This window comes from Manis pentadactyla, chromosome 7, assembly GCF_030020395.1.
Source record: "Manis pentadactyla isolate mManPen7 chromosome 7, mManPen7.hap1, whole genome shotgun sequence".
Taxonomy (NCBI): Eukaryota; Metazoa; Chordata; class Mammalia; order Pholidota; family Manidae; genus Manis; species Manis pentadactyla.
In genome coordinates, this window is record NC_080025.1 from 78,441,657 (window position 1) to 78,466,433 (window position 24,777).

A 24,777-nucleotide genomic window follows, 5' to 3' on the forward strand; every position below is an offset into this window, starting at 1 on the left:
ACAGTGGTCAATGGCCCTCCAATTCCTTACTAGAAATTGTGCCTACTTCTGGCCTCTGCTATTTAAGAGAAATGTGGAGAACTTGGAGAGAAGTCAGAGTACAGGCACAGAGACAATTACAGAGAAAGAAACCTATGAGGAAACTAGAATTCTTTTACTTGAAAAAGAGAAGTCAGAATGGCAATTTACTAATGGCCTTTCAGACATTAGGAATTATTACATTGAGGTTAATGGCCAGATGTCCTTCATGTGCAAACACAATGAAAGAAATAAGAATTTCAGCTTTAACAAGAGGATTGTAGCACAGACCAAAGGAAAAAACAGCAATCAGATACTAGCTTATTTAATCAAAGGAATAGATCACTCAGTGCACTGTTTATGAAAGTTTTTTATAAGGCAATATGAATTTCTATTTGTTTTATGTATTAGATGTCATACCACCTGAAAGAACAGGGGTGAATTAAATGAACTTTGTTTTCGACTCTGTGAATCAGTGATTTATCTTTAAATTATATCATAAGATATAGATTTCAAACAATTATTTTGAATTAGAGTCTCATAGCCTGATTCTGCCAGGAGAGGAGCTACTTTCTAATAATGTTAAGGAAGTTAGTGGTGAGAAGGAACATTTATTCCAGGGGTCACAAACTCAAATACCCAAGGGGCCAATGGGTATTCTGGAGTGAAGCTAACAGCATAGAACAATATGGAGTTATGGAAGTTGTGGTGTATTGGACAGTGTGTGACCCACCTGAAAGGGGCAACTGCGGCTGGCTATGGCCAGTTGTCATGTCACAATGTGCCTACATTACTAGATCTTTGGCTTTCTGAAGAAAAACTGTAACTCTAGAATCTTACGTGAATTTTTTTAAACATTACAAACCACTAGGATTTATCAAAGTGCTCTGCAGGCAAAGCAATCCACCGGTGCAGATGATAATTTAGAAGCCTTTGGTTTAGCCTTTTAGGTCACTGGCTAACCACCACATTATTTAAACAAACAAACAAATGCAGCAGACCTGATTGAACTCTAAAACTGGGGAGAATTCATCTACTAAACCTTTATAAGGCTTAATTAAGGTCCCTTCCATCTCTCTGCATCTTTGATCTCCCCTTCCTTCTTCCCTGTCCTTCTATAGGTGGAAGCAGTTTAAAGAAATTAACTTATTTCCCTTAGCAACATAATTTTATTCAGTAAAAGCACAAAATACTTCCATTGAAAACAACTTTTGTTGCTGTACTAAAGATGCTACTGATGTGTATTAGATTCTGAGAAATGCACTTACATATAGGTCACAGACCTGTCACTTTGGATCTTTGAACTAACATTTGTTTATAACATTGGCTGCATGAGGCATGCCTGACTTAAAAGCCTACTTACCGTTTTACTATTTAGTGACATGTCTCATTTATCTTTCATAAAATATTTTCTAATAATCCACCTCCACTTGGGGTAAGGAGAGCTGGATTTCTGAAATCACCTTCCTTCCAGACTGGAGAATATGCCACAGATGAAGAAGAGGATGAGGCAGGACCTGTTCCTGGCAGTGAGATAGCCATTGAAGTCTTTGAGCTGCCTGAGAACGAGGACATGTTTTCCCCATCAGACCTGGACACAAGCAAGCTCAGTCACAAGTTCAAAGAGGTAAGCTGCTGATCTGCAAAATACTTTTCTACACCTTTCCATCTCATTATCAAGCATATATTTTTGTTGGAAAAATGTATTAAGAATAATCTGTTTTCAAAAGAAAGCCTTTTAATAACAGATTGTTTGAATCTCCTTCAGTTTCAAGGAAGAATTTAGCTAGATCTCGTTCCACAGTTACTAATTTCAATGCTTGTTATTTGTCATAGTGACAACTTGCAACTGGTCTGTTCCATATTTTCAAGCTGTAGTTTAAAATGCAGTTTTCCTGGTAAGTTCAGGTTATATTTTTTTCAGTTTTATAGAAGTTTTGTGACTTGGTGATAAGCTTTCCTCTAAGGCAGTAATTTCTAAAAAAACTTTTTTTTTCCTTGTCCTAACATAGACAGGGTCTCAGCAGGAATCAGATACCATATTCAGGTGGTTTAATTGAAGAAATTAAAGGTTGATGAATGAACTTTGAACAGAGTTAAAGAACTACCAAGGGATGGTGAAGTGTACAGGGTCTGGCAACAGCAGGAAGCTGTTACCATCTTTTGGCTTAATGGGTACAGAAGGACAAAGATCACCTTTTTTGAAGGAAGGCCGTCAGCACCTGCAGCTTTAGAAGATGCAGCCACTGCTAAATACTGCATCCTGGGGACAAGGGTGATAATACCCAGACCCTTCTCTCCTCCTGCTGATGCTTCCCATTGGACCATCCCTGGCAGGGGAGCCTGGGGGATGCATTTTTGAAGTCCTGAGAGTCCAGCTTCCTGAGGCAGGAGATGTCAGAGAAGGGCCAAGAGTGGGTCCTGAGGGGACAAATGTGGATAACCATATAAAGTCTTCTTCCAAGTTAAGAACTACTCAGAACCCAACCTGTGAAATGCAAACAGTTTTGAATGGATCCCAAGCAGTTTATTCTTCATTGTTTTAAGGAATATCCTCCATTGTTAAAGGCAAGTATGTCGTGATTTACAACCTCCCCACAGTAATCTTGAAGCACTGAGGCTTGAAAAAGCACTATTCTGTAGTTTCAGGTCTATTAGTGACTTGACCCCTTGGGGAAAAAAAATGTTCTTCTAAACAAGAAAAGCAAGATTGATGATTGGAGATTTATGATTTTTAATTTTATTTCTTATCTCCTATTTTATTTCATTTATAATTTCTAATTTTGATGTTTCATAAATAGCTCAATTGTATACTTAGGTGTTATACCTAATAGGCCTAATATATCGACTTACCTTTTTAATCCCTTATGACAATTTACATTTGTAAGGCCAGTATCGAAGTGAATGTACTTTTCTAATATAAATTTTTGTTTAAAAAAAACTCAAACATGCTCATTATACAGTTTTGGAAAATACAGATTTGTAAAAATGCCAAAAAATCGTTCATAATCCCAGTATTGTATTATTTGAGTTTATACAATATATGCTGTGTTAAATTCCTACTCTTGATACTTAAAATTCTATTATTAGGATTTTCCCATATCATGAAATGTTCTTTCATAAATGATACTTCTTCACTGTTGCATTTTATGGATCTTATAAAATTGATTTACTTAATTCCTTGTCTTGGAACATTTCCTTAGTTTCTAGGTTTTTAAAATTTATTATTATTCAATTTAATAGTGCAATAAATATCTGTGGACTTGCCCTTCAGATAATTTCTCACAGTGGAGTCATTAGATCAAAAAATATGAATATTTTGAGTTATGGTTCTTAATACCATGTTGCCACCAGCATGGCTTTTCTTGGTGATGTAGAAATTTATTTGTATCTTCTAGTGTGTTAAGAGTGCCCATTTCTCTTCCACCTATTATTATTAGGATAAACCATTTCCATTTATATAGTTCACAGAATCCTTGAGGCAAAAATCCATGGGTTTTTCAGATGATTTATGACTATTCCTAGTTCCAAATCAGATACAGACATCTTGGTGACTGTGAAGTACGCTATTTTTAATGATAACAAAATAGTGTTTTGTAAAGGAATTACAGTGGGAGTAGCGATGCCTATCTTAGGCCGTTTCTTCTAAAACCTTTTGATTAATTGAGATCTTCAAATGAAAGAGCAATGCAGGAAAGAAGGTATTCTGCAGCAAGTGTCTGAGTTGAGGGAAGAAATGTAATCTAGGGACCTGTTTCTCTATGGCCCTGATTTGGCCCAAGAATACAGATTATCTAGAAGAGTAGATGGACTACTTGTCCTTTCAGAAATCTTTCTTGAGTATTGTAAGTCTCAATCCAACTCTGAGGCAGTTAGGCCAAAGCAGTATACCCTGGCAAAAGCCTGTAATACATTTCTTCATGTTGCCAGGGGAGTGTGTCCCCTACTCTTTGGTAGATAATTGAACTGGTAGGAAAGTTCACATTCTTTTATGGAAGCTAAAGAGTCTAACAAGCAGAAATAGTATATGGAAGGTTTTGTACTTCATTTTCTGAATTGAGCCCAAAACTCTATGCTTTGTAAATATTTTCTAACGTGTATACCGCTGTGTAGACAACTGCATAGTCTTGACCAATTGTCGGCAAACCATGATCCACTGGTTGAATCTGACTTACTGCCTTCGGTCATAAATAAACCTGCATTCAAACAAAGCCATGGATATATATTTATTTATTGTTTGTGACTGTTTTCATGTTGCAACAGGAAAGAGTTGATATGACCTGCAAATCCTGAATTATTTGCTCTCTGGCCTTTTACAGAAAATGGATGCTGACCTTGGTGTAGGTTGCTGTGTGATCTGGACCCACTCTCTATAACATGGTTGATTTATTTTTAGTCTAGCAACCAGATCAGTAGTTTCCTTTTAATTTGAGGAATTGAAGTTGTATCCCCACCTCAAGAACAGGCAAATACCACAATCATTTCACTTCTAATTCTTTTATCGTCTTTTGTTTGATGCTTAACATATTAATATATTCCTTTCTTCAGGAGATTGCCACTAAGTACCAGCTGTGTGACACTCTTTCACTGCATTCAAATGCCACACTATCACAGTGTTAAATATATTTGTGTAATTAACATACATGCCCAAATACTGTATAGCACTAGATTTTTTTTCTTAAGATTATGCACAAAACTTGGGGTGGAGGTGGAGAATCATGTTGTATTGGAGTCTGTAAAAAACCTCACATTATAGAAGCTTTGTCCCGCTTTGGGCCTATTATGTGTCTTCCTACTAGATTCATAGCTTCTGGGTTTGCTCACTATTTTATCCTCAGTCCTTGCACAGTTCTTGGCATATAGTTAATGGTTAAATATTTGGTGACTAAACATTATAAAGCATACACTGAAAATTGTATAATACAAGACAGGTACCTAATTTAATTTTCCTAAATAGTTGACAAGGTTGCCAGCACATTTCTTAAGTGCTCATTTACTCATTTCCCTCTGTTTGGAAAGCCAGCATTATTTTCTCCAGGATTTGTGCCTTTATACTCTGGGCTGTTTTTGATCTTCATATTCTGTTCTGTTTTCTCACTATTCTTTGGTGCAATATTGGTGGACTGTCTATTAAAAATTGATTGACTAAATCATATCCATCTAACTCTTCCCTTCAGAAATTCCTTTACTTTTCAGTTTATTCAAGAAAACATTTGAGTCACTTTACTAAAGCCCTTGAGACAATGTCCTTGCATTTTTATTGTAGCTAAATTAAATTAGTACATTAACTTCAGAAAATTGGCATTTAAAAAAATCACATTGACTATTTTAATCCAACTTTATGGAGTATATCTAAATCAAGTCTTTTTTTCTGACTCTTTCTACAATTTTGTAGTCCCTATGTTAGTTACTTAGAACATAAGCATTCACCTATAAGTAATAGAAAATATTAACTAGAGTAGATTAATCAAAAGGTGCCACAAAGGTTGTATTAGCTTCAATATAAGTTAAGAGGAATTCTCTCTCCATTTTTCTATTTTCAGATAAGACTTTTATAAGAGAAACTTAATGACTTGCATATGATAGAAATTTCTGTTCCCTGTAAGTTTGCTATATTACTCAGCTCTACAACCATCTGTGCCTTTGTGGAGGAAGGTTTTAAATACCTTTGGTAATAGCCATCACTCTATTCAAGTTTTCATAGTCTTCTTAGGCCAATTTTGGTATTTTGCATTTCTCAAGCAATTCATGTATTTCCTCTAGGCATTCATATTTATTATATTTTTATAATGTAAACTTTAAATACTGAAATCTTCACTGTCATTACCCTTTTTCTAGTATTTATTTGACTATTTCTTGTTTTTTCTAGAATTTTGTCTGTCATGTTAGCTTTTACATTCCTAGTTTTTTCTTTTTAAATTAAAAAATGCTTATTTTATGATTTCTTACCAATGTTTTTATTTCTCCTTTTTCCTTTTTTGGTGTTAATTGGTTGAACTTAGTACGTTTATTTTTGACAATTCTTGCATTCTGATAAGTATACTTAAAGTTATAATTCCTTTTCTGAATATTGCTTTAGCTACATGTCACAACTTTTTTACGTTTAGAATGCCATTGTCATTTAGACACAATTTCTCTTGGGATTTTCTCTTTAACACAGAATTATTTGGTGGTATATTTTGCTTTTCAGACATATGGAACTTTATTTTGCTGTCCTTTTGTTACTGGATTCTAATTTTATCACATTCTGGTCAGGAAACATATTCCATATGATAGCTATTTAGAATTTTCAAGACTTCTTTTTAAGCTTTATTCATGAAGAGTTTTGTTTGAATATTCTTCATGCATGCAAAATACACACATATTCTGTGGGTATGAAATTTGTATATGTTTTCCTTTATGTAAGTAAGATTAATGGTACAAACACTCATTTCTTTATAGCATGACAGATTTTTTTTCTGCTTGATCTGCTAATTCTGAAAAGCATATGTTAAAATCAAAAACTGTAGTTGTTTTTTTCTTTCTATACTTCTATCAATTTGTAGTTTTATATACTTTAAACCTTTATTGTTAGCTGCATATACATTAAGGTTAATTACAACTTTTTGATCTATTATTAACACCTCTCTTGTCCTTTATGATACATTTTGTCCCCAAATTCTACTTTTACAGCAAAACTAGAACACTGCCTTTTGCTCCATATTTGTTTCACAGCATCTACTTTTTCCATCTCTTTGCTTTTAGCTTTTCTATATCCTTTTGTTCAAATGTGTTTCTTTAATCAACCTATTCCTAAACCTTCCTTTTATATGCCTCTGGGAGTCTTTATCAGTTCATTGGTAAGTTTAATCCATTTACATTTCTTTAATCGCTTTGATATTAGAACTTAACAGCTGCCATCTTATTTCATATTTTATAATTTCCATGCTTTTTTCTTCCTTCTTAAAATACATCTTTTCACCTGCTAGCCCTTAGATATATTAGAGTTTCATTTGATGTTGTGCATTTTTATTCTATTCTTCAAGCAATTACCCATGAGCAAACTGACTCACTCTTAGGTTATGTTTCTCCTGGCAATATAGAAAGCAGATCCGTAGCTGTGCCTTTACCATATAAGAAAATAATGGCCATAGCATACTGTCTTTCACCTCTCCTTCCCTCCAATTTTTTTTGTATTTCAATAATTTTAGTTAAATATATTTATATATATGCTTTTTACAAAATAGTTAGTTTCAACTCACCTGTACTTCTTCTGGCTCTAATGGAGGGGTATCAGTGCTGCCCTGGTGTTAATTCGCCATCATTCTGGTGATGCTGCTTTCCTAAACAGCACCAAAATCTAAGTTAGGAGCCAGGAGGTCCAAACTTCAGGGCAGGAGAACAGATTGTCCCTGATTCACCTCCAGACACAGGCTTGCCTAGGCCACGTGTGTAAGATTAAAGATTAATTAGATTGCTGTGTCCCATTCATGGCTGCTGACATTTTCCTGCTTCAGGTCCTCATTTTTTCCAACACATCTGGAAAAATTTGTGTTCTATCTCTCAAGACTTTCTCATGAGCTTTTTTTGTTAACTGATGGCTGAGACCCTGAAGCTCACAGTGTTTTTTTTTTCCTCTTTTGCTATCCAAAGTTGTATTCAGGACAGGCAAAAAATAGCTTTTGTTGATTTGCTGTGTTGTACTGAGTGGAAGTTTTCCCCTACCTAATTCAGTCATTTCTACTTAAAAAAAAAAAATTAATTCCATCATCCTATTATCCTTAGGAATGTTTTATTTCTCTTGTTCTAATTTCTTGCCATAAATGCTAAATTGATTGTAATACTTTGTTTCAACCCAAAAGCATTTAAAACTATGAATCTCTCCCTTAGGAGGCCTTTGGTCACATCTCTTAGTTTTCAAGGTGCATTTTTCTTGCTGTCATCATTTTGCAAATACTGTACTGCATAATTTTTCACTTTTACTGTTTTCATTTCTCTCTTTGACTTGAGCAATTGAGGAAGCAGTTTTTAATTTGTAACTTTTTATTATTAATGTTTTTTTATGTCTTTGCAAGTTTTGGTTTTTTTAAAGTGGTGATTTTATTATAGATTAATATGGATATTTGTGATAAAAATGATATGTTTTATACCTTCTGTATCCATATTTGTTTTCCCTACTTAACCTACTAAACTGAGAGTCATACAGTAAGATTACATTTATTACATGATTTTATTTTGTGTTATTATATAGTGTCTCATTATTATATTTTGTGTCTAACAGCTTTGATTATCTATTTCAATAGATTATCTATTTCAATGTTAAAAACATTGAAAGCATATAGAATATGACTTAAAGATTTTTTATCTTTAAATATTTTTTCTGATATTAATAATGTGACTGCTACTTTTGTTTGTAGCTGCTGGATAAACATTCTATGCTGGTTAAACATATGAATAAACATATGTATATGTATGTACCTGCTTTTAACATAAACCGAATTGCAGCACTCTATTTTATTTTATTTAATTAAGGTATCATTGATATAAAATCTTATGAAGGTTTCACATGAACAACATTGTGATTTCAACATTCACGCATATTATCAGGTCCCCCCAACACTCCACTGCAGTCACTGTCCAACAGCATAGTAAGATGCTATAGAATCACTACTTATCTTCTCCATGCTATACTGACTTCCCTGTGACCTACATATATTGTGAGTGCTAATTATAATGCCCTTTAATCCCCTTCTCCCTCCCTCCTTGCCCACTCTCCCACTCCCTTCCCTTTGGTGACTGAGTCTGCTGCTGTTTTATTCCTTCTGTTTTGCTTTGTTGTTACACTTCACAAATGAGTATAATCATTTGGTATTTGCCTTTCTCCACCTGGCTTATTTCACTGAATGTAATACCCTCTAGCTGTATCCATGTCATTGCAAATGGTAGGATTTGTCTTCTTTTTATGGCTAAATAATATTCCATTATGTATATGTACCACCTCTTCTTTATCCATTCATCTCCTGATGGACACTCAGGTTGTTTCCATATATTGGCTATTGTAAATAGTGCAGCACTTTATTTTATTGCAAATTTTAAAAATATCTTGGAGTCTTCATCTTTTAGTTAAAAAAATTAAATTTGTTGCCATAGTTATTCAGAATCTAAGTGGTCTCATATTATGGTTTTCATTTCTTTTCTGTTTATTGGTTTTTACTAAGGATTATCTTCAAGTTTTTAGAAAGCATTTTCTAGCTCTTTAATTTTCAAAATTAAGAACAGAACAATGCCATTGAATGTTCCACCTAGAAGGTTTTTATACAATCTTGTTTTCTAAGACAAGGTTATTGTTAAAAACTTAATTGCCACATTTTTTAAAACTTAACTTTTCAGCTAATATATCATATATATTATATGATAATATATACTGTAAATAGTTATACTCTCAGCTTATTCAGTTTCAACTATTATTCACTTTACACTAAAATTTCCCAATTTTTAAGTTTTAGATTTCCCCTCATTTCCCTGAGTATGTCTTTAAGTAATTCATTAAGTGCTCATGGAGGGTACAGTTTTCATGAGCTTCCTGATAATGGGACATCCTAATTATCATGATATAGGAATGACAGTTAGCTGGGTTTAATAGTTTGACTCACATCCTTTTTTCCTGAAAATGTTATAAGGCAAGTTTCATTGTTTTAAGGTAGCATTGCATATTGTAAAGTCTAATGCCAGGCTGCATTTGGATGCTTGTATTATTTTAGTCTTGTACTTTAAAATTTTTATCCCAGTTTCTTGAAAGAAGCCTCCTTTCATTGATTTTTTTTTTTTCTTCTAACTGGCTTCCCCCGTTTGTTTCTGTTTGTGTTTTGGTTTTGTTTCATTTTAGTCCATGAATATTTTATTCAAATTTTGTTATTTTTGTTTGTTTTCTAGAAACACTTTATCTTCAGTATTATCTTTCCTCATGTTTTCTTTTGTATTCTATTTTTTCTATGTCTGAGATTATTCTCATATCAGTGATTCTATTTTCTCAAGCATTAAATGTGCTTATAACTTCAAATACAGTTATACTCTTCAGCATATTTAATCATTTAACATGACTTAATTCTCTTGTTAAAGCCTTAGTTCCTTACTCTTTATCCACTCCTCATGCCTCCTCACTTTGTCTTCACCCTGCTATTCCTTAAAGTTACCTTAAAATATCTATGTACTTACGGGATGCATCATTTCCCCAGGTTTACTTATTTGAGTTTTCAAGTTGATTTTCTCTTTACCTAGATTTGAAGTAGTTAGTAACAGGCTCAGCTGTGCCTTTTTCTCCTTTTACTTATCTTGAAATGAGCTTAAAGCCTTTTTCTACTTGATGTGAGCAACTCTCCACTCTTGATTATGAATCCCATTTCTAGACCTATTTCAGGAGGACATATCTATGTGCCTAGTTTCCCCACCAGATGCTATTTTCTGTCAGTCTGTCATCATGTACTGTTCTCTGTACTCATTTGAGGTATTTCTGAATCTCAGCACTCAGTTCTCCAAGTTAAAGGAAAAAAAAAAAGATTATTCCCTGCTATCAAAGCACTAGCTACAACCACCTCTGTCTATATTGCTCTACTTTCTGGGCTATAGCGGGAAACGTGTCATATGCTGCTGTCAACCCCTTTCCTGCATTCTCTTCCTATTCCAAGAGTTGCTTTCTGAATGAATATGGAATACCGAGAGAATGAGAGAGCCTGGTTTGAGGGCAGTTCCCAGGAGAGACAGCATTTACCCAGCTCTCTTACTGGACAGACTCAGGATCTCAGTAATCAGCGATGGAGGCCCAGAGTGTCACCCTATCTTCAGAGTGAAGCTTGGATAGGTTTTTCTTAACTCAGTTTCATGACTTTCATATTCTAGTAATGGTTGTTTTTAGTTTTAGTTTCCATTGGTTCTCCATTCTCTTTTTTAATGTGATTTCACTGAAAGTTTAGTGGGAAGTAGGAAGAGGCCAAATGAGAAGCTGCTGGCCAGGTGCCAGTGTCCCCCACCCCACCTCCTCAGAAGCCATGGGTCTCAGCGCCCAGGAAAAACACGTCTGCACTTGTCCTGAGGAGAAAGTGAAGTCTAAAATTTGCATTATTTTACTTACTTAGTCATGAGGAATCTATGAAAAATAATCCAGAAAAAGTTATAAATAGATAATAAAGTTGTGTTTAAGGACCATTCCATTATAGAGAATTTTCCAGGGGTATAAAATGTTACCTGCTTAGCAGTAAAGATTTTTCTTTAAAGAGGAACTGTAATTATAGGCTGTCACCTACATCCAGCCCCTTCATTATTAATAAGCAACTTATGAGCACCTCCTTAGGGAGTGACCTTGCTGGAGTACCTCACCCATGCTACATATGCTGCAATTCGTGTTATCATTTAGATTAGATTGTGTTATCGCTCAGTCAGCCAGTTTCAGCTAATTTTGCATAAACTATTCCCTGCGAAAAACACTTTTGTGAATATATAGATAATATATATAAAGCTTTGAGCAGAAATTATAAAGAAATATGGTATAGCTTCATTTTAACAGTATCAAAGTATAGGCAAAAACAGCTCTGATTCTTTTGTGGAAGTTATGTTTTCATGGTTAAGACAGACTTCAATTAAACAAAGATCACTGTAAAAGTTTTTATTCTAATACTGAAACCATTTCCCAAAATTCTATGCAAATATCATTTTGGCCTTGTATAAGAACAGGGAATGTTGCTCCTATCTGATTGTAAATTCGCTAGTACTAAAGTTCGCTTAAATTCTTTCCTGCAAAGATACTGTCTTAAAAATGTTTTCCATGCTTGCACAAGATAGGTAAAGACAGCGCAAAAATTAAGTTTTTCTATTTATGTTTCAATGTAAGTATTTCTAGTGAAGTTATATTAGGGTTATATTAGGATTATATTGATTTGGTGATAGGGTACATGTTCTATATTCATATTTTTAAAAGAAATAAGCAGAAAATATACACAGCAGATACACCTGCATGGAACTACTACTGTCCTCAGGAACACATATGTTTATTTGTGCTGTAATCTGGGTTGGATATCTATGTCATTCATGTCAAAGATGACAGAGATTAGTCTTATAAGTTAAGACACTGACCTGCAATCCTTAACCTTTTCTTTTTATTTATATCCTCTCTTCCCAACTCTTTTCTCCAAACCTACATTCTCTGAAGCCCATAAGTTCCAACAGGTATTTCAGGCTCCGTTTCTATTAACCAATCTTGTTGAGCAACTCTCCCTGCAGTCAGCCTGACCAGTTTCAGGTGATGTGTGAACCCCTAGACCTCTACTTTGGAAAGGTTAATTAAATACATGGAGGGAAAACTGCTCTAGAAGAATACTCAACTCTTTTTTTTTTTTAACCAACTGTTCTTCCTCTATCAAGTTATTTCACCCCTTTGAAAAGCAGTTTTCTCTTCCTCATGAGAAGGAGGTATCTCAGGCCCTCCATGCCCACTTTGCCCAGAAGTAGGGTCCATGGTTGGAGATGTAACAAATAGGCCAAAGCTGAAGGCCATCAGACCTGCTTATAGGAATAAGATTAACGAGGCCATCTAGGAGCAGGTGCCCTCTGACATTTCTGTCAAGGTTTCTCTCAGGGTAATCTTGAGACTTCTCTCAGGAGGGGTATTCCTTGTAGCTTTTGAAGGTAGATTCTCTAGCACATTCCTGTATCCTCAGTGACTAGCACGGTACCTGACATATAGTCTCATTCAGTAAATGCTGGTTGAATAATGAGGAATGTATTTCTTCCTAAAATCCATGAATAATAATAGCAACTGATTGAGCACCATTTTGTATTTAGTGTCAGAATACTCAGAGACTACCAGAAGTGATCCATGGTCTACAGTCAGAGTAATAATTTCTCATCTGGGAGGTGACAATGGTGACGTGAGCCTCAGGGTTTTTGTGAGGATTAAATGAAAAATGTATCCCCAAATTAGGTTCATCGTGAAGGAAACACAGGGGCAGCAGGGGAATCAGACCTCAAGGCACATAACTTCTCTGAGCCTCTTTCCCCAAATGAACAATGAGGTGAATAGCTCCTGTCCTGCTTCCTTAGCAGACTCATCGGCAATGATACAGGAAATAATAAAAAAGATAGAGGGTCCTGCAAATGTAACAAACTTAGTATTAGTGGAATGGACTGAAATGTGTAAAACCTGGCTTTGACACTTGCTATGAGCTCTGCAACTTAAACTACTGAAACCCAGTTTCAGATCATTCTCTCCTAGTCATGGCCATCTTTAGAGGTCTTATTCTGTACCAGCCACTGTGCTAAGAGCTCTACATGGGTTATGTCACTTAATCTTCCAATAAGGAAGGTCATGACTTACGAGGAGCTACATTTTACAGGTGAGGAAAATGAAAGCAAGAGACATTACGGAATTTTCAGGCATCATGCGTTTAGTCCACAGTAGGCCTGAGAGGAATTCAAGCAGTCTAATGTACCTCCTCCTCATATTTGGCACACAGTAGAAAGAGCAAGGAGTTGATCTTCTTGTCAGTAACAATTGCAGATACTCCAAAATCATCTATGCACATGGATTTGCTGGTTGTCTGTGTGTGTTCACAATGAAGTGTAAGATCTCCATGGCAAATAATTCCTTATAGTCATAAATGTGTGACTGAGTGTATATATTTATATTTATATATATAAAGTAATGTAGCATGTCTAACATCTAAGTACTTTTGCCATTTTTTAGTTTATTAGTTTATTTTGCTAGGGGAGATTAGCACTAACATTTATTAGGAGGAGAAAGAGTTACTTTCACAGCCTCTTGCACATAGCAGTTCAATAAATGCCTATTAAACTAAACCCTGTTTTCTAAGGAAAATGGAACTGGATCAGGAACCAAAGGATCCAGGTTCTAGTCTTGATTTTAACAGTGATCTGCTGTGAGCACTAGACCAGGCCGATTTTCCATGTCTAAAGTTGAGTCCTAAAGGGTCAGGATCCACGATTCTGCAGTACTGTGTTCACTGCGGGGCCCATAGTCGGAGTATCCGCTTGGGCATTGGAGCATGTCAGGCTGGGCTGCCCAGTATTGTCAAGTCCCCAAAGATTCATCCAGATGAGAGCTCTGGGTAAGCTCAGACCTCCAGTGAGGTGGAGGGAGTTGCCATGAATTTGGAGCAGCCCTTGCCGGGTACATTGGTGCTCTGGGCTATCTGCTAAAGGCAGGTAAGTTAAGCATAGTACACGAGAGCTGATTAGAAACTGAGAGAGCCGGGACTGTCTGTTTGGGCCTCATAAAAGAATGACAGCTGCACAGCGGGTGCTTCCTGTCTAGAGACTGGGAGCAGAGTGTAGAACTGGTTCCAGAGCAGTAGGAACCAGTGAGGATTGGTGTATTTTTGTTTATCCCCTTGGCAAACTCTGCCTTGGCAAGACGGCAGGAATTTCCAGATCCGAGAGTGAGAAGGGAAGATAAATGATGCGAGTGGGGCAGAACTTTATTTGAAACAGTCAAGATGACAATACCACAGGGCCTTAAACATAATGGGAGGCCTGGGAGCATCAAAAGGGAGCATTTTGCAGAGTTTGGAGTTCTCAGGTTCTGGGCTTCTTTATTCATTGACATCCAAGGGTGCTGAACAAACCTGTCCTTGATTATAGCTTCTTTCCCTCTTCATCCGTCTCCTATTCCCCTACCAGTCCTGTATAAAGCAAGGAAATGCAGGTTACAAACCAAGGGAGGGCTGAGGCTTGCGAGGGGTTGTGATCTCCAAAGGTTCATATTTATGTCCTTCTATCAACTCTCTCACTTATTTTTTCAGTAAGAAAACCTTAGACTTATTTGGTTACAGTAATATTAAAGGTTTATAGTCTCTCTTGTATAATCTTAAATCCAAAATACTAAAAAAACCATTTTTAAAAATAATTCGGTGCCAACTCATTTGGAGGTAAACCTGACCCAAACTGATAGGATGTTATTTTTAGTCTTCATATCCCTCACTTAATGGGGATTTTCATAGTTTGGTGACAAAAAAACATTCATGTGTGATTACAGAGTGCCTCCACAGACCCTGCTGTGGGTAATACACAATTTATAGAAAATGCACCTTACTACCTTTCTGAAATTGGAAGAATTCTAAATTCTAAAAACATACGGCCTCAAGGATTTCAGAGACTAACCTGTCAACCCATAAATTGTTTTCCATAAATTTTGGTGTATTTTTTTTTATCCCCTAAGGAAGTGAATGTTTCTGTCCTTCTTCCCTGACAGAGAAAACAAAGGTGGGGAGGGGAGAAGCAAAACAAACAAAAGCAAATGGTGGCTTTCAGGCTCATAAACTGCAGCTGAAGCTTTCTGGGGTCTAGGTCCTCAGTTAAGAGTAGATCTTTAGGAGGACAGAAATCTAGATCTATACCTTTTCTGCGATTACAAAAAAAAGTCACAAATTTCTCTGTGGAACTGTCGGCATCATCCCCGGCTTCTGCTTTCCAAGTTGCCTGAGTGGTGGAAGCGCTGTTCCACCTAACGTGCGGCTGACTCGCGGAACCGTAGCGCCACCTTTCTGCCAAACTTGGAACCGAATCTTCACGCCGCTACTGGCTGATTTGCCGGTTTAAACTGTCCGCAAGACTGCAAGGAAATGATTCCTTGACACTCAAATCATCAAGGAATTGCTGCAAAGAGGGCAAGCAAATGGCGTTTTCTTCTCTTTGGTCTCTGAGCAGTTAAATTCGTAACCCAATCTAATGTTAGGGAGTGTGGGCCATAAACCCTGTGTTTAATTAGTTTGTACTTAGTGAATCATTTTACACACTAGATGTTGTAATTTACAGCCTGCTGCATTGCAGCACTTTGCTAGGCTTTCTGCAGTGTAATAAGGTTCTCTTATAGCTGCCGAAGCTTTGAAAATATGCATACACTTTCTTAGTTCAGATTTTTTCCTTTCTTTTCAATTTTCAGTTGCAAATCAAACATGCAGTTACAGAAGCAGAGATTCAAAAATTGAAGACCAAGGTAAGCACCAACACATGCGATTTGAATTGAACTTTTTAAACTTAGCATGCTATGAATAAATTCTGCCCTAGGACTAAAGGATTTGTTCCTGAGCATTTCAAAGAGTATAAATGTAAGAGAATCACTTCCACAGTTGGATGTGTAGGCAAACCCACCAGTGAGAGCACATACCCCTAGGGGGGTGAGCATCACCATACCCCCTCAGTGGAAATAGCACAGTGCTTTAAAAATACATGTTTACATATTTGCACCTATATTGGCATCTCCCTCTGAGCTTTCCTTAAAAAGTGAGTATTTTTAATGGTTCAAGCATCTGGATTATTATCTCACCACTAATTCCTTAAGCACAAGCTATTATATTGTATCTATGTCTCTTTATTTACCTTATTTTAAATAGGTTTAATAACTTATTTCTAACTTATTCATCAAAAACAATGTATTTTTTAACATAGCACATTATTTTTCATGGAAAAATATTCCAATTTCTAATAAATATGAAATTTCGTGTAATATATGAATAATTTATTTTAGCTGCTAGATGCTGCTGGAAATTATGAGATACGTTTAGCTCACACTATTTAAATTTGTGGAAAAAGGAATTCTTGATAAAGGGAGTATGTATTTTTAGTTTACGTATGAAAAAAATACAAGACTCAAAAAGGCATTTTTAATTGGGAAATCATAAGGTACTTGTAAATTCCTAGAATTGTGTCTAGTTTATCAAATAAGTAATTTCAAAGATTGAAAAACGCCTTTTGAGTTACTTTTAAAACAAATTTTTTTGTTGTTGATGTGGTCTTTAAAAAATTAAGACATAATTCCCCCCCCCACACACACACCATTAACAATCTGCTTTCCTGTTCACACTGAACACTTGTTTTAGTTTTTCCATGTGTTTTCATTGGAGATGAATTAATGAGGCTATTTTGGTTAAATGGTATTCTCAGCTAATAACTCTGTAGCTCTTTAGTCAAAACATGACTATACATCATTCATGGTGTCAGCCAAGCTCTGTGAATAATAATCTTTAAATTAGTAGTGGTTGGTAAATAAACAACTTAAGTGCAGAACATTGCTTAATAAAAGAGGCAGTAAAAACCCTGGCCTGTTTTAAATTGCTATTGTTTCTTGGCACAGAAAGGGAGAATAGGAGATTTTTTTTTTAATTCTTGGTTACAATCAGGGAAAAGTTTTCTCTGTGATTGTATGTGCTTTAACAAAGCCTATGTGTTAGAGTATGAACATTTAATATAGAAAATCCTGTAAGTTAGTATTTTGCATTTTCTCATTATTGACAATATAATATCCATAGTGTACTTTACCGTGACTCTATTTATATCCATGTTGATAATAGAATTCCTGACTTTGAAATGTTTTTTGATTACTTTTTTACATTGTAATCTGTTTTGCCAATGTATTTAGTTTAAAATAAACATAAAAACATATATGAATTTCCATTGTATGATTTTGGAATGTCTTAGATTTTGAAAATTGGTATGTGTATCCTTTGGGTTTTAAAGGAGGCATGTGAAATAAATGAAGCACTACTATAAAGGTCATTTATTTGAATAGATGACCTTTGACCCCTCACCTGAAGGATAAGCTTTCAATTTCTGTTGAAATGAGAGATTTGGCTAGATTCCTATCTATTCATAAGAGTCCCTGGAAGCAGAAACTGCAGGAATCTGCCTTTCTGTTCTGTTGGAGGAATTTAAATTAATTCAGCGATAATTTATATTTTTACTTATACCACTTTTTATACTTTTCTGCAAATTGGAGTTTATAAGGCTCTAGAAATTCAGAACACTGCCAGTAAACTAATGATCTATAGACTATGTTCATGTCAATTGAAATAAAGCATATAATAATGTCACCAAAAGGAATAAAAACAAAGTAAAAATAACTAACACACATCAGATTATTATGCCCCAGGAGCTATTCCAAGCATGCTGGTGTGTTATATCACAGTTCTGTCTCATCGATAATATAAATTGGGTTTTAGAGAACTTCAATTACCTGCCTAAGGTTTAAAGGCCAATAATGGCAGAGCTCAGATTCACATCTAAACTGAATAATTCCAGAGTCCTTCTCTTAGCCATTAGGTCATTCTATGCTACAACCCTCTCTCCTTCCCAGCTTGCCTCTCCCTCCTCCCTTTTTGTGTTAATTTTTTACATATAATTATGACTTTAAAATTTCTAAAAGAAAGCATGTTGAAGTTCATTGGACATAATCAAATTCTGAAACATTTTTTATTGCTCACAGAATTTTAGACCACATGGTGTGATAAAAAGATCACGGGAGTTGGAATTAAATCCATGTTTTATCATATGTGCAACCTTAGAACATTTCACTTTTCAAGGCTTCCATTTGGTAATCTATGAAATGATGAAAATAATGTTTGCTCTTCTCATCTCAAGGTGTTTGATGATTCAGTATATATAACTGTGGAATTTAATCTAAAACACACTGTAAAACTAGGAGGGATTATCTGTGCCTTGACATTTGCTTTATCCAGCTGCAAGCAGCAGAAAATGAGAAAGTGAGGTGGGAGCTAGAAAAAACCCAACTCCAACAGAATATAGAAGAGAATAAAGAGAGAATGTTGAAGTTGGAGAGTTACTGGATTGAGGCCCAAACGCTGTGCCACACGGTGAACGAGCACCTCAAAGAGACTCAAAGCCAGTATCAGGCCTTGGAAAAGAAATACAACAAGGCAAAGAAACTGATCAAGGATTTTCAACAAAAGTAAGCAACTTCTAATCACTAAAGAACAGCTACGTAGGTCTAAAGAAGGTTTATATCCACTAATTTTATAATATCTAGTGCAATAGAAAAGGTAGCCTCAGAGTCATCCCTCTAAGAAGCATAGTTAAAGCATAAATGGGCATTGAGTTTTGGGAAGCCTTTCTATTATTTTTTTATATGAGACCATATTTTGTTTATATTATGCTTTTTGACAACTCGTTACCTCCTTATTTCTTTCCAATAGTTAATCATTGATAGTAACTGTGAAGACATTTGAATCTCTATCCTTTTTGAAACATCTGATTTAGAAGCAAGAAGTCCAGCTTGAAGTCGTGCAGAATGACTGTTGGGCATAGTATATGCAAAGCAGCAACTGGGGCCTTGATGAGGCTGCTGCTTTCTCTGTTAGAATGAGAAACTGCAGATGTTTTCCACTACACGTAGTGTAAATATTGAGCAGCAAGACTGCCTGCCCTGCCACTTCCCTTTTCTCAGCTGTTGAGAGAATCACGAGGGCCTCCGTTCACTGCAGTACTAGACCCACCACACTCTGCTTTTGAATTTCAGCAGCTCTTTCTGAGCTAGTGCCATTGGCTCTTGGTGTAATTTCAGGGAAATTGACTGGGGAGATACTGTTCTGGTGAGCAGGAACAGGAAAAAGTAGTGCTAGTACCTCTTCTGGTCTTCCATTGCCAAGAGTTAGGAGCTAAGCGTATATGTAAGATTCTCCATATCTCTGTTACATCCTATCACAGAAAATGTTTTTAATTTTTAAAGTAGAATGCTATAAAAACATTGTTAAAAAGAGGGAAATTGCTCTTTGTGACCATGAATTGATACATCACTATTTTAACAGTATCATACCTAACTCTTACCTCATGTAATAATTTTATAATAAGTTTCGCTAAATTTGTATATTGTATTCCAGGCTCTCAAAATGGAGATATTTCTCCTCCCCATTTTATCCTCAGATGTGTTAAGTGACAGCAACTCCCCTCAGAGTTTCTGACCCACCCATTCACAGGAAGCAATCTCATTTTAATTCTTTTCTGAACTCTTACCATATAGTTTCATCAGTTTACTAGGCATATGGCTTTATAAATGTGGAATTCTATCTAACATGTAATTATCTCCACTAAATTACCCAAGGTGACTCATTAGTTCAGTAGCTCCTATCTAAATGTGTCTGTGTGCTCTAGAATCAGGAGCTACAAATGAAAATCATAATAAACAGAATCAAATCATTTTTCTTGGTGATCCATTAAAATGTTTTATTTGCTTTCATTATCAGATACCTTTTTTCTAACTGTGATTGAGTTTTGCTTATTTAAATGGCTGTCTAGTTATTTATCCTAATCTGTAGTTTAGTGCTTCAGATAAGAACTTCCACGGTTCCTCATTTATTGTTTGATGTAATCGTATCTATTGTTTTCTCCTTAAGAGAACTTGATTTCATCAAAAGACAGGAAGCCGAAAGAAAGAAAATGGAAGATTTGGAAAAAGCTCATCTTGTAGAAGTTCAAGGCCTGCAAGTACGGGTGAGTTTGTCCTGAAAGCAACTAAATAATCAGGTGGTTTGCCTGGTACCTGGTGCTTGGAGTGGTGTGTTAGAGTTTTATGAATGGATTTTTCTTTCTTTAGATTAAAGATTTAGAAGCTGAGGTGTTCAGGCTACTGAAGCAAAATGGGACTCAAGTTAACAATAACAACAACATCTTTGAGAGAAGAACATCTCTTGGTGAGGTCTCTAAAGCAGACGTCATGGAGAATGTGGATGCCAAGCATACGTCTTGTCAAGATGGCCTAAGTCAAGGTTGGTTTAACCTAACCACAAAAATTGGTTTTTATTGACTGTAAAATTTGGCCTTACATTCTTTTTCTCGCAAAGAGATATAAAATTGAGAAAGCATTCCTGTTGTGAGAAAGAAGCAAGGCTTGTCAAAGTAGGAATCTATCATGTCTTACCAAAAATGAATGCTTTGATGTAAGGAAATAACAAAATTCCAACCTAAGACCGGTCAATTATTATTTTAAAACCGTAATGTAGATAGACTTAGTTGACTATCTGAAAATGGTAGTTCATCCCATCTAGTGTGAGCTACACTACTTATTTAGTAATGAGTAAGGCTTAAAATTTTTGAATCACTAATGAAGATCTTTTTCATAGCATCAGGCAGCTGACAGCCTCCCTTCAACCCTTGGAATTCATGGAGTTAAGAAGTTCTGTATAATTTTGTGCTTTTCCATTAGTGTCCTATGTATATACTTATTCTTTGCTGTCAAAGACCAAATAAGACCAAAAGCTCTTCTTTTTAAACAATTTTAATGCTTAAATATTAAAATATTTAAAAACATAAATATTTTTTCAAAATATTTTCTATTGTAAATAATTGTCTTCTTTCATACAGCCATAGATAAAACACTTACTTTCTTGCACACACATAACCCCACACAGAGATTGTATATATATTTATATGAAGGTGAGTGATCATTTTAATATCTATAGTTTATTTATAAGTAAGAAAAATGTATAAGACTTTATAAAGATCAATACACAGGAGGAAATAAACCTTCTGGTTTTGTCTTTTAAAATATCTGCCTCATAGTCCTTGGAAAAAGGGAAAATAACAGAAGTTGTGCAGTGAGCAATGTCATGGTAGAACTGACAATTCACAGGCAGTGATTTGACATGCAGGAAAACTCTGCTCATAATGAGCTGCTTAATTCTTTGATGATCTTTCTCACATATTAAAATGTCTCCAATGAGATTTTCCAGATAAACAAGTATTTATAACATATAGTTAACTTTTAGAACTAAACTCGTAGCCACTAAAAAATGAGAAGTATGGGAAATCTTCATTTAAAATTAAAGCAGTATCTGGAGATGTAAGTCCAATCACTAACTTTATGTCCTTTCTCTGGGTTTTCCCTTAACAAGATGTTATCTGTAAATAACACCTCTTGGGCAGCTTGAAGTGGAATATTTAGCATCAGCATTTCTGCTCACTGAAGAGCTGCATGACTTCAGGAAGGTCATTCAACTTCTCTGGGTTGGCTTTGCTACACATAATACAGAAATAGTAACACTTCTTTCTTCCCCACCCTAAAGGTATTTGGAGGCTACATGACTTAGTCCATGAAATGAAAAAAGGCAATTTTATTAGAGCTTTTCTGGAATTATAGCTGTTAAATCTGGAATGCTGTATAACTGATCTCTAAAGAAAAATGTCAGAACTCAAATCAATGTGGTTTTTTTTCCACCTTTTTGAATATTTTAATTCTTAAAATAAATGTAATTTTTAAATATATGTTTCTGCTGTGATACACACAGAGTATAATGAGTAACCAATAGCTTTTGAGTCCAATTCATTTCTGCTCATTCTTTCAGTTGAGAAATCTGTATCTTGTGAAACATATAATTAATGGTATTTATTTAATTATGTGACTACCAAAGATAAACAAACTATACTATTAACATACTGATCTGGATCAAAACCTTCTATTTCTTCTGTACCCTTTTTCTATTCTACACCCTCCATTTTGCCACATAATTATCAGTTTCCCTAGCAACACTGTCCGTTCACAGTGAGATGCAGAGACTACTAATTCTTACTGAAACCAATCCATGCTTGTGCAGTAGAGGTAGAATCTGTCATCACAGACATTAGTAGCATACATATCAAGCAGTGCTCTTCCAGTTTTGCTGCCGAGGACAGTGATAAATCTCCTTGAATTTCAACGTGTGACCACATAAACTAAAATGGCTCGGTCAGTAGCGATATAGGAATGCTTTGGAAAGCATTTTTCTAAATTGATCCTTTGCTTCTGTTGCTAGGTTACGCGAAGTCCTAGAGGTTTAGAAAAGGAAGTCAAACTGAGGACCCAACATAGGCCATTCGACATTTAAAGACTTCCCCTACCAGACACCCCTTTTTGCCAGAGGATGAGCACAGCCGTTACCATCAGTCCCACTAGTCCCTGCCCCTCAGATGCAGTGTGGTGCCTCCTGACCTCCTGTGGACTGTCCGGTTCTGATTTGCTTTCCAAGCACTGGAGTGTTTTATTGTGAGGATGAGTGGCTTACAGTTTTTTAGGCCTTCAGGCAGCTCAGTGAAGCAAAAGGATTATCAATTATATTATAGGTCAAGGAAAACCTTTGTTAGAATGAAATGGTGAAAGAAAGAGAAAGGAAAGGGAGGGTGAAGGAGGAAGGAAGGGTGACATAAGCAGCCATGTCTTCACGTGGTTTCATGTTCTAGGAATGAGCTTCCCAAGTGGGGATGGATTAACTATGTGACTCTCAATATCGAATTATTGTCAGTTTTTAGAGTGATAAAAGCTTTTTCCAAACCATGCAAAAATTTACCACAGTTTAAGTCGTATTTGAACACCATTTAAATGGTTCTCTTTATAAACTAAGGCTACTCAAGTATCTCATTAAAATTTTGATAGGTTATATATACAAATTCATTCTAAGACTTTTTTTTCTTGTCAGAAAGAAAAAAATGAATATAAGAATTTTTTTTCACCAAACCCGAAGTCCCTTCTAGTTGACACCAGTGTGGTGGTCAAATATTATTTTACATCTTCCAGGATAAAAAATGATCACTTTGTCCTTACTGCCATGTTTCATGGTTGTCATTTCTCAGTGCCTGATTAATGCTGGTCTATAGAATTCTCTACCTCATACCACAGTGACTAGAAATGTCTTTGGCTGCTCAGATATTTAAGTAAAGACTAGAATAAGAGCAGAGAACAGGCATGTTGGAGGAATCTTGGTAAGGAAAGGGTTGTAGTCTTAGTTTGATTAGATTCCCTAGAAAATTTATTTAAACAGGTTGCTCTTCCTGAACTTCTATATATTCCAGAATTCTTGTGATAATATTGGTTTCAGCTTGAAATATTTTAAAGGCTGTTTTTTTAAAGAAGAGTCTGCAAATTCCTTAAATATACTGATTAAAAAACCCCGAAAACCTATGACCAATAGGTAGAAGTTACATATGAAGCAGATTATGATTAAAGTCTTACCTAGAGTGGTCAGAAGTAGCTATGATACCTTTAAAAAAGTATTTTGAATACCAAAAGCTTGGTGGCACACTGACTTACAAGAACGACTTTCTAAATGCATTTTAAAAATTAAGAAAAATTAAAGAAAGAAGAGAGACTGTAATACAAAAATAACTATATGATGCCTTGAAAACTAAGAGAAAGCCTGCAGTATAAGAATGGAAAAAGAATTGATTTAACATTTAAAAACTCATATAGCTCACACATTAGAGGAAAAATGTGTATAATCATCTGATTAGATGAAGATAAACATTTAATACAATTGAACCCTTTTTCATGACAAAAGGTTTATTAAAACTACAAATGCAAAGGGGCTTTCTCAACTTGATATGTGAAGCTAACAGAAGTCTCCATCAAACATATTAAGTGGTGAAATGTTAAAATCAAGAATTTCCTTCAAAATTAAGAATACTTTTTACATCTCACCATTAAATGTGCTATTACTGCTTCTTCTATTCACTGTTGTCCTAGAGGTCCTAGCAATGCTAGACAAGCAAAGAAGAGAAAAGATAATAAGGAATGAAACAAAAGAAGAAAATTATTTTATTCACTGATAATAAAATTGAATACTTAAATTGGAGTCTAGAGATCATTAGAACTAATGAGAGTTCAGCAGGATGGATGGCTCTAAGAATCATTAGACATCAATCAATTCTAACAAACAGAAAATATAATTTTTTTACAAAATACCATTTATAATAGTAACAAAAAATAACTAAGGTAGACAGTAGGAATTTAATAAAAGAAGCTTAAGACCCATGGAAAGACATTCAAGAAACCCTATAAAATCAAAACAGGTAGGAAGCCTTGATATTATAAAAGCACCATCATGTCAAATTAATCTACATATTCCACACAGTTTCAATCAGAATTTGAACAGGGCTTTCATTTTTCTTTTAGAACTTGTCAGGTTATTTCTAAAATGAATATGGAAGAACAACTTGGCCTAGAATTGTCAGAAT

The 24,777-nt window shown here is 35.3% G+C and overlaps 1 protein-coding gene across 11 annotated transcripts in view; it reads left to right on the forward strand.

Moving 5' to 3' along the window:
* The window catches only part of PPP1R9A (protein phosphatase 1 regulatory subunit 9A), a 337,367-nt gene that overhangs the window by 261,767 nt on the left and 50,823 nt on the right, over positions 1–24,777 (forward strand). For all 11 annotated transcript variants that reach the window (XM_057504534.1, XM_036894441.2, XM_036894440.2 and 8 more), the window contains 5 exons: positions 1,493–1,645; positions 15,947–16,000; positions 18,519–18,748; positions 20,190–20,286; positions 20,390–20,561. In XM_057504534.1, the coding sequence (XP_057360517.1) occupies positions 1,493–1,645; positions 15,947–16,000; positions 18,519–18,748; positions 20,190–20,286; positions 20,390–20,561 (706 nt within the window). The remainder of the gene's footprint in view (positions 1–1,492; positions 1,646–15,946; positions 16,001–18,518; positions 18,749–20,189; positions 20,287–20,389; positions 20,562–24,777) is intronic.